A 9,474-nucleotide genomic window follows, 5' to 3' on the forward strand; every position below is an offset into this window, starting at 1 on the left:
TGATGTTGTCCCTCGGGTCCAAAGGTCCCATTACGTTGTCCTTTGGGTCCCTGGGACCTTGACATTGTCCTTCGGGTCCCGGGGACCCTTGACGTTGTCCTTCAGGTCCCAGGGACCCGTGGCATTGTCCTTCGGGTCCCAGGGACCCGTGGTACACTCAATCGGTTGTATTAGTTCTGCTACCCTCGCATCGTCCCGCCTTTGGGTCCCTGGGATCCTGGCCAGTGGCTTGTAGCTGTGGTAAAAACAGGAAAGGCAAAGGCGAGTGGAAAGGGAGGTTAAAAAAAGAAAACTAAAGGCTTGACATCTGTCTACTAATTATTTTTATTATACACACACACACACACACACACACACATAATATATATACACTTTAGACACATTTGTCTTCTTGTTGTTGTCATTTTCTTTTTCACGTCATCTTGTTTTGGACCTGTGCACTTTTTGCACGTGGCTCGGCACAGCCGGGGCAGAAGCTGCAGCATGGCCCGTCGTTTGACACTGGAGTTGAAGCTGCATCGGATTCTCTTGAGCGGCGGTGCCGCTCGCAATGTCCCCGCTGAAGCCAAGGTACAAAACGGAGAAAACCCACAAGAGGACCAACGTATACACGAACACAGCAGAGAAAAAGACTACTGCTGCTACGATGACGACGACATCAAAGATGATGACCAAGGCCAAGTGGACGTTGAAGTTCAAGACCAAGGAGGAGAACAGGTGAATGAAGAAGAAGAAGAAGAAGAAGAAGAAGAAGAAGAAGAAGAAGAAGAAGAAGAAGAAGAAGAAGAGGGTGGACATGCAAGGCACGAAGAAGAAGAAGACGAAGATGAAGAAGTAGATGTAGAAGAAGATGAAGATGAAGAAGAAGAAGAAGAAGAAGAAGAGGGTAGTGAAGACGAGGGGCAAGAGAAGGACGAGCAGGATGAGGAAACATTTGTGTCAAGAGATGGCAAAATCAAATGGGCCTCGAAAACGTGTCATCCCAGTGTCCCAAGACCTCATTGCCACGCCACCGAAAAGGACAAACCCGACCAAGAAGAGGACACGAGAGACGCTGCCGCCGCTGCTGCCGTGCTGCTGCTACTGCAGCGCCCGGGACCCACAGAGTACGCCGCGGAACACGTCCACGACATAGTGTCTGCGTTTGGCCTGTTTGTCACGCGGCAAATCGAAGACATGGTTGTGGCCGCCACAAACCTCGAGGGTCAAAGGAGATGTGCCACAGGCGGCAAGTGGAAAGCGATGGACGTCACGGACCTGCGAGGCTACCTCGGGCTGCTGCTCCTCGCGGGCGTGTACCGGTCCCGCAACGAGGCCTTGGAGAGCCTGTGGCACGAGGAGAGTGGCAGGGCCATTTTCCGCGCCACGATGCCAATCAAGCAGTTCCACGCGTACTCTAGACTGTTGCGATTCGACGACCGCGAGTCGAGAGCTGCCCGCCGAGCCTCGGACAAACTGGCGGCCGTACGAGAGGTGTGGGACGAGTGGACGCGGCAGCTGCCTCGCCTCTACAACCCGGGCGCCGACGTGACGGTGGACGAGCAGCTGGTGCCCTTTCGAGGTGTTGTATATATATATATATTTTTTTTTTTTTGCTCGGTTGTGTTTTTTGTACCTCTGCCGTACACTTGTCTTTCTTTGTGTGTGTGTGTGTGTGTGTTTTTCTTCCATCTCTATCCATCGTGTTCCATCTTCTTGTTTTGACACGCCACTTTCACAAGGTCGCTGCGCCTTCCGCCAGTACATGCCCAGCAAGCCCGCCCGGTACGGACTCAAGTCGTGGGTGGCCTGCGACGCCGGCTCCAGCTACGCGTGGCACATGCAGCTCTACACGGGCAAGTCGGTGAGCGGCACGCCCGAGAAGAATCTGGGCTCCCGCGTGTTGCTGGATGTGACCGAGGGCCTGAGGGGCCCGCGTAACGTGACGTGCGACAACTTTTTCACCTCCTACGCGCTGGCCCAGCGACTGCTCTCCGAGCGGCGCCTCACCGTGGTGGGCACGATGCGCAAAAACAAGCCCGAGCTGCCGGGTGCGTTGCTCGCCACCAAGGGCCGTGCGGTCTTCTCGTCCAAGTTTGCCTTCACGCCCGTCGCCACTCTGGTGTCCTACGTGCCCAAGAAGCACAGGAACGTGGTGCTGCTGAGCACGCTGCACACGGGGGATGCGGGCGTCGGCGCCGGCAGGCAAGCCAAACCCGACATCATCCTCCACTACAACCACACCAAGGGCGGGGTCGACAACCTGGACAAGCTCGTGGGCACGTACAGCTGCCGCAGGAAGACAGCGCGCTGGCCCCTCGCCGTGTTCCACAACATCCTCGACGTGTCCGCCTACAACGCCTTTGTGCTGTGGCGAGAGCTCAGGCCCGAGTGGATGCGCGGCAAGCTCAACAAGAGGAGGGCGTTCCTCGAGCAGTTGGGAAGGGCGCTTGTGAATCCGCTCATCGAGAGACGGCGGCGTCTGCCTCGCACGGAGGCGTCCGCCGCGCTTGTCAAAGCCGTCGTCACGGCGAGCAGGTCCTGTGGTGGTGGCGATTGCGACAGCGGCGGCGGTGGCACAGTCACAAGGGGCCTAGAGGAGCATGGGGATTCTGAACCGGACACACCGAGGATGCAAAGCAAAAGGAAGCGGTGTCAGCTCTGTCCGGAGAGAAAGGACCGCAAATCACACATCGTTTGCGGTGGCTGCAAGAGATACATCTGTGGAAGCTGCACGCGGGCCTACTACTGTGCCGAGTGTGTTCGCCCGTAGCCTCTTGGCCCGTGTGGATGAGGCCCCGAACAAACCTTGAATCTGTTTGGAACACACACACACACACACACACACACACAACACACACACACACACACACACACACACACACACACACACAGACACAGACAGAGACACAAACCCACACACACAGACCACACACACACACACACACACAAAGACACACCAACACACACACACACACACACCACACACACACACACACACACACACACACACACACACAGACAGACACACACACAACCCTGGGTCCCAGGGACCCCAATGGCGAGGTGAGGCCTCAAGGGTAGGAGAAAGATGACATCGAACAAGGGTGGGTCCCCGGGACCCCGGATGGGGGGGTCCCGGGGACCCATGGCATCGTTCTACTGGTTCCACGGGTCCCTGGGACCCGAAGACCCTTTGATGTTATCCTTTGGGTCCCAGGGACCCAGGGCATTGTCCTTTCGGGTCCCCAGGACCCTGACGTTGTCCTTTGGGTCACAAGGACCCTTGACGTTGTCCTACGGGTCCCTGGGACCCATGGCATTGTCCTTTGGGTCCCTGGGACTCATGACATTGTCCTTCGGGTCCCCGGGACCCCGGAGGATGGGGGCGCCACGGCAGTTGTGGGACATACGTATAATGGCATGGAACATAAAACAGCGGGGTCTCTGAGACCCAAAGGATGAGGCCACGATGGTATTTGACATGGAATGAAAGTGGTGTCTCGGGATCCCGAAGCAGAACGGCTGGCTAGTACAAAAGGTCACATAAGCTAACCATGTCCCTGTGACACAAAGGACAATACAAGGGTTAAATGCATTATTTTCTCTTTTTCAGGCTACTCTAAAAAGGAATCCTGACGTTATTCCAGCTTCATTCCAAGTCTGGGAGAGACATCACCTATCCATTGTGTCCCTCAGGTAATTTCAGAGCATTCGGATGTACGGTTTTAAAATTAAGGGCTTAAAAGTAAAGCTCTATTGACATTTTTTCAGGATGTTAAAGGCTTATTTTTGTCTTTTTCAGGCTACTCTAAAAAGACATCCTGACGCTATTCCAGCTTCATTCCAAGTCTGGGGGAGACATCACCTATCCAGTGTGTCTCTCAGGTAATTTCAGAGCATTCTGATGTACAGTTTTAAAATTAAGGGCTTAAAAGTACAGCTCTATTGATGTTTTTTCAGGATGTTAAAGGCTTATTTTTGTCTTTTTCAGACTACTCTAAAAAGAAATCCTGACATTATTCCAGCTTCATTCCAAGTCTTGGGGAGACATCACCTATCCATTGTGTCCCTCAGGTAATTTCAGAGCATTCTGATGTATGGTTTTAAAATTAAGGGCTTAAAAGTAAAGCTCTATTGACATTTTTTCAGGATGTCAAAGGCTTATTTTTGTCTTTTTCAGGCTACTCTAAAAAGAAATCCTGACGTTATTCCAGCTTCATTCCAAGTCTTGGGGAGACATCACCTATTCAGTGTGTCTCTCAGGTAATTTCAGAGCATTCTGATGTAGGACTTTAAAAATAAAGCCTACAATGTATAATACATAGTATAATTTAAATATTTTTCAAGCTGTTAAATGCATTATTTTCTCTTTTTCAGGCTACTCTAAAATGGAATCCTGACGTTGTTCCAGCTTCATTCCAAGTCTGGGAGAGACATCACCTATCCATTGTGTCCCTCAGGTAATTTCAGAGCATTCTGATGTACGGTTTTAAAATTAAGGGCTTAAAAGTAAAGCTCTATTGACATTTTTTCAGGATGTTAAAGGCTTTTTTTGTCTTTTTCAGGCTACTCTAAAAAGACTCCTGACGTTATTCCAGCTTCATTCCAAGTCTGGGGAGACATCACCTATCCAGTGTGTCTCTCAGGTAATTTCAGAGCATTCTGATGTAGGACTTTAAAAATAAAGCCTACAATGTATAATACATAGTATAATTTAAATCTTTTTCAGGCTATTAAATGCATTATTTTCTCTTTTTCAGACTCTAAGAAGGAATCCTGACGTTATTCCAGCTTCATTCCAAGTCTGGAGGGAGACATCACCTATCCACTGTGTCTTCAGGTAATTTCAGAGCATTCTGATGTACAGTTTTAAAATTAAGGGCTTAAAAGTACAGCTATCTGACGTTTTTTCAGGCGGTTAAAGGCATTATTTTCTCTTTTCAGGCTACTCTAAAATGGTATCCTGACGTTATTCCAGCTTCATTCCAAGTCTGGGGGAGACATCACCTATCCACTTTGTCTCAGGTAATTTCAGAGCATTCTGATGTACGGTTTTAAAATTAAGGGCTTAAAAGTAAAGCTCTATTGACATTTTTTCAGGATGTTAAAGGCTTATTTTTTCTTTTTCAGGCTACTCTAAAAAGAAGTCCAGACGTTATTCCAGCTTCATTCCAAGTCTGGGAGAGACATCACCTATCCATTGTGTCCCTCAGGTAATTTCAGAGCATTCTGATGTACGGTTTTAAAATTAAGGGCTTAAAAGTAAAGCTCTATTGACATTTTTTCAGGATGTTAAAGGCTTTTTTTGTCTTTTTCAGGCTACTCTAAAAAGGAATCCTGACGTTATTCCAGCTTCATTCCAAGTCTGGGGGAGACATCACCTATCCACTGTGTCTTTCATGTAATTTCAGAGCATTCTGATGTACAGTTTTAAAATTAAGGGCTTAAAAGTACAGCTCTATTGATGTTTTTCAGGATGTTAAAGGCTTATTTTTGTCTTTTTCAGACTACTCTAAAAAGAAATCCTGACATTATTCCAGCTTCATTCCAAGTCTGGGGAGACATCACCTATCCATTGTGTCCCTCAGGTAATTTCAGAGCATTCTGATGTAGGTTTTAAATTAAAAGGGCTTAAAAGTAAAGCTCTATTGACATTTTTTCAGGATGTCAAAGGCTTATTTTTGTCTTTTTCAGGCTACTCTAAAAAGAAATCCTGACGTTATTCCAGCTTCATTCCAAGTCTGGGGAGACATCACCTATCCAGTGTGTCTCTCAGGTAATTTCAGAGCATTCTGATGTAGGACTTTAAAAATAAAGCCTACAATGTATAATACATAGTATAATTTAAATATTTTTCAAGCTGTTAAATGCATTATTTTCTCTTTTTCAGGCTACTCTAAAAGGAATCCTGACGTTATTCCAGCTTCATTCCAAGTCTGGGGAGACATCACCTATCCATTGTGTCTCTCAGGTAATTTCAGAGCATTCTGATGTAGGATTTAAAAATAAAGCCTACAATGTATAATACATAGTATAATTTCAATTTTTTCAGGCTATTAAATGCATTATTTTCTCTTTTTCAGCTACTCTAAAAAGGAATCCTGACGTTATTCCAGCTTCATTCCAAGTCTGGGGGAGACATCACCTATCCACTGTGTCTTCAGGTAATTTCAGAGCATTCTGATGTACAGTTTAAAATTAAGGGCTTAAAAGTACAGCATATTACGTTTTTTCAGGCGGTAAAAGGCATTATTTCTCTTTTTCAGGCTACTCTAAAAAGGAATCCTGACGTTATTCCAGCTTCATTCCAAGTCTGGAGGGAGACATCACCTATCCACTGTGTCTTTCATGTAATTTCAGAGCATTCTGATATACAGTTTTAAAATTAAGGGCTTAAAAGTACAGCAATATTGACGTTTTTTCAGGTGGTAAAAGGCATTATTTTCTCTTTTTCAGGCTACTCTACAATGGTATCCTGACGTTATTCCAGCTTCATTCCAAGTCTGGGGGAGACATCACCTATCCACTTTGTCTATAAGGTAATTTCAGAGCATTCTGATGTACAGTTTTAAAATTAAGGGCTTAAAAGTAAAGCTCTATTGACATTTTTTCAGGATGTTAAAGGCTTATTTTTTTCTTTTTCAGGCTACTCTAAAAAGGAATCCTGACGTTATTTCAGCTTCATTCCAGGTCTGGGGGAGACATCACCTATCCAGTGTGTCTCTCAGGTAATTTCAGAGCATTCTGATGTAGGATTTTAAAAATAAAGCCTACAATGTCTAATACATAGTATAATTTAAATCTTTTTCAGGCTATTAAATGCATTATTTTCTCTTTTTCAGGCTACTCTAAAAAGGAATCCTGACGTTATTCCAGCTTCATTTCAAGTCTGGGGGAGACATCACCTATCCATTGTGTCCCTCAGGTAATTTCAGAGCATTCTGATGTACGGTTTTAAAATTAAGGGCTTAAAAGTAAAGCTCTATTGACATTTTTTCAGGATTTAAAGGCTTATTTTGTCTTTTTCAGGCTACTCTAAAAAGAATCCTGACGTTATTCCAGCTTCATTCCAAGTCTGGGGGAGACATCACCTATCCAGTGTGTCTCTCAGGTAATTTCAGAGCATTCTGATGTAGGACTTTAAAAATAAAGCCTACAATGTATAATACATAGTATAATTTAAATCTTTTTCAGGCTATTAATGCATTATTTTCTCTTTTTCAGGCTACTCTAAAAAGGAATCCTGACGTTATTCCAGCTTCATTCCAAGTCTGGGGGAGACATCACCTATCCACTGTGTCTCTCAGGTATTTCAGAGCATTCTGATGTACGGTTTTAAAATTAAGGGCTTAAAAGTACAGCTCTATTGACATTTTTCAGGATGTTAAAGGCTTATTTTTGTCTTTTTCAGGCTACTCTAAAAAGAAATCCTGACTTATTCCAGCTTCATTCCAAGTCTGGGAGAGACATCACCTATCCATTGTGTCCTCAGGTAATTTCAGAGCATTCTGATGTAGGATTTAAAAATAAAGCCTACAAGTATAATACATAGTATAATTTAAATCTTTTTCAGGCTATTAAATGCATTATTTTCTCTTTTTCAGGCTACTCTAAAAGGAATCCTGACGTTATTCCAGCTTCATTCCAAGTCTGGGGGAGACATCACCTATCCACTTTGTCTCTAAGGTATTTTCAGAGCATTCTGATGTACGGTTTTAAAATTAAGGGCTTAAAAGTACAGCTCTATTGACATTTTTTCAGGATGTTAAAGGCTTATTTTTGTCTTTTTCAGGCTACTCTAAAAAGAAATCCTGACGTTATTCCAGCTTCATTCCAAGTCTGGGGGAGACATCACCTATCCACTTTGTCTATAAGGTAATTTCAGAGCATTCTGATGTACAGTTTTAAAATTAAGGGCTTAAAAGTAAAGCTCTATTTACGTTTTTTCAGGCGGTAAAAGGCATTATTTTCTCTTTTTCAGGCTACTCTAAAAAGGAATCCTGACGTTATTCCAGCTTCATTCCAAGTCTGGAGGGAGACATCACCTATCCACTGTGTCTTTCATGTAATTTCAGAGCATTCTGATATACAGTTTTAAAATTAAGGGCTTAAAAGTACAGCAATATTGACGTTTTTTCAGGTGGTAAAAGGCATTATTTTCTCTTTTTCAGGCTACTCTAAAAGGAATCCTGACGTTATTCCAGCTTCATTCCAAGTCTGGGGGAGACATCACCTATCCACTGTGTCTCTCAGGTAATTTCAGAGCATTCTGATGTACAGTTTTAAAAATTAAGGGCTTAAAAGTAAAGCTCTATTGACATTTTTTTCAGGATTAAAGGCTTATTTTTCTTTTTCAGGCTACTCTAAAAAGAATCCTGACGTTATTTCAGCTTCATTCCAAGTCTGGGGGAGACATCACCTATCCAGTGTGTCTCTCAGGTAATTTCAGAGCATTCTGATGTAGGTTTTAAAAATAAAGCCTACAATGTCTAATACATAGTATAATTTAAATCTTTTCAGGCTATTAAATGCATTATTTTCTCTTTTTCAGGCTACTCTAAAAAGGAATCCTGACGTTATTCCAGCTTCATTCCAAGTCTGGGGGAGACATCACCTATCCATTGTGTCCCTCAGGTAATTTCAGAGCATTCTGATGTACGGTTTTAAAATTAAGGGCTTAAAAGTAAAGCTCTATTGACATTTTTTCAGGATATTAAAGGCTTATTTTTGTCTTTTTCGGGCTACTCTATAAAGACATCCTGACGTTATTCCAGCTTCATTCCAAGTCTGGGGGAGACATCACCTATCCAGTGTGTCTCTCAGGTAATTTCAGAGCATTCTGATGTAGGACTTTAAAAATAAAGCCTACAATGTATAATACATAGTATAATTTAAATCTTTTTCAGGCTATTAAATGCATTATTTTCTCTTTTTCAGGCTACTCTAAAAAGGAATCCTGACGTTATTCCAGCTTCATTCCAAGTCTGGGGGAGACATCACCTATCCACTTTGTCTCTAAGGTATTTTCAGAGCATTCTGATGTACGGTTTTAAAATTAAGGGCTTAAAAGTACAGCTCTATTGACATTTTTTCAGGATGTTAAAGGCTTATTTTTGTCTTTTTCAGGCTACTCTAAAAAGAAATCCTGACGTTATTCCAGCTTCATTCCAAGTCTGGGAGAGACATCACATATCCATTGTGTCCCTCAGGTAATTTCAGAGCATTCTGATGTAGGATTTCAAAAATAAAGCCTACAATGTATAATACATAGTATAATTTAAATCTTTTTCAGGCTATTAAATGCATTATTTTCTCTTTTTCAGGCTACTCTAAAAAGGAATCCTGACGTTATTCCAGCTTCATTCCAAGTCTGGGGGAGACATCACCTATCCACTTTGTCTCTAAGGTATTTTCAGAGCATTCTGATGTACGGTTTTAAAATTAAGGGCTTAAAAGTACAGCTCTATTGACATTTTTCAGGATGTTAAAGGC

General features: G+C 43.7%; 1 protein-coding gene across 1 annotated transcript; it reads left to right on the forward strand.

The window, feature by feature from the left end:
• Positions 1 to 550: 550 nt before the first annotated feature.
• On the forward strand, positions 551 to 2,752 carry LOC116685141 (piggyBac transposable element-derived protein 4-like). The gene is made up of 3 exons (XM_032510356.1): positions 551 to 717; positions 987 to 1,561; positions 1,722 to 2,752. Exons 1-3 carry the CDS (start codon positions 551 to 553, stop codon positions 2,750 to 2,752), a joined length of 1,773 nt encoding a protein of 590 aa, XP_032366247.1.
• The last annotated feature ends 6,722 nt before the right edge of the window (positions 2,753 to 9,474 follow it).

The sequence above is a fragment of the Etheostoma spectabile genome, unplaced genomic scaffold (genome assembly GCF_008692095.1).
Source record: "Etheostoma spectabile isolate EspeVRDwgs_2016 unplaced genomic scaffold, UIUC_Espe_1.0 scaffold00569575, whole genome shotgun sequence".
NCBI lineage: Eukaryota > Metazoa > Chordata > Actinopteri > Perciformes > Percidae > Etheostoma > Etheostoma spectabile.

Bases quoted from the DNA above. Each gene is read 5' to 3' on its own strand.
- LOC116685141 (XM_032510356.1), top strand. From the start codon at position 551: ATGTCCCCGCTGAAGCCAAGGTACAAAACGGAGAAAACCCACAAGAGG. The intron at 718-986 runs GTGAATGAAGAA...GTGTCATCCCAG, and splicing joins AAGACCAAGGAGGAGAACAG to TGTCCCAAGACCTCATTGCC. The intron at 1,562-1,721 runs GTGTTGTATATA...CACTTTCACAAG, and splicing joins GCAGCTGGTGCCCTTTCGAG to GTCGCTGCGCCTTCCGCCAG.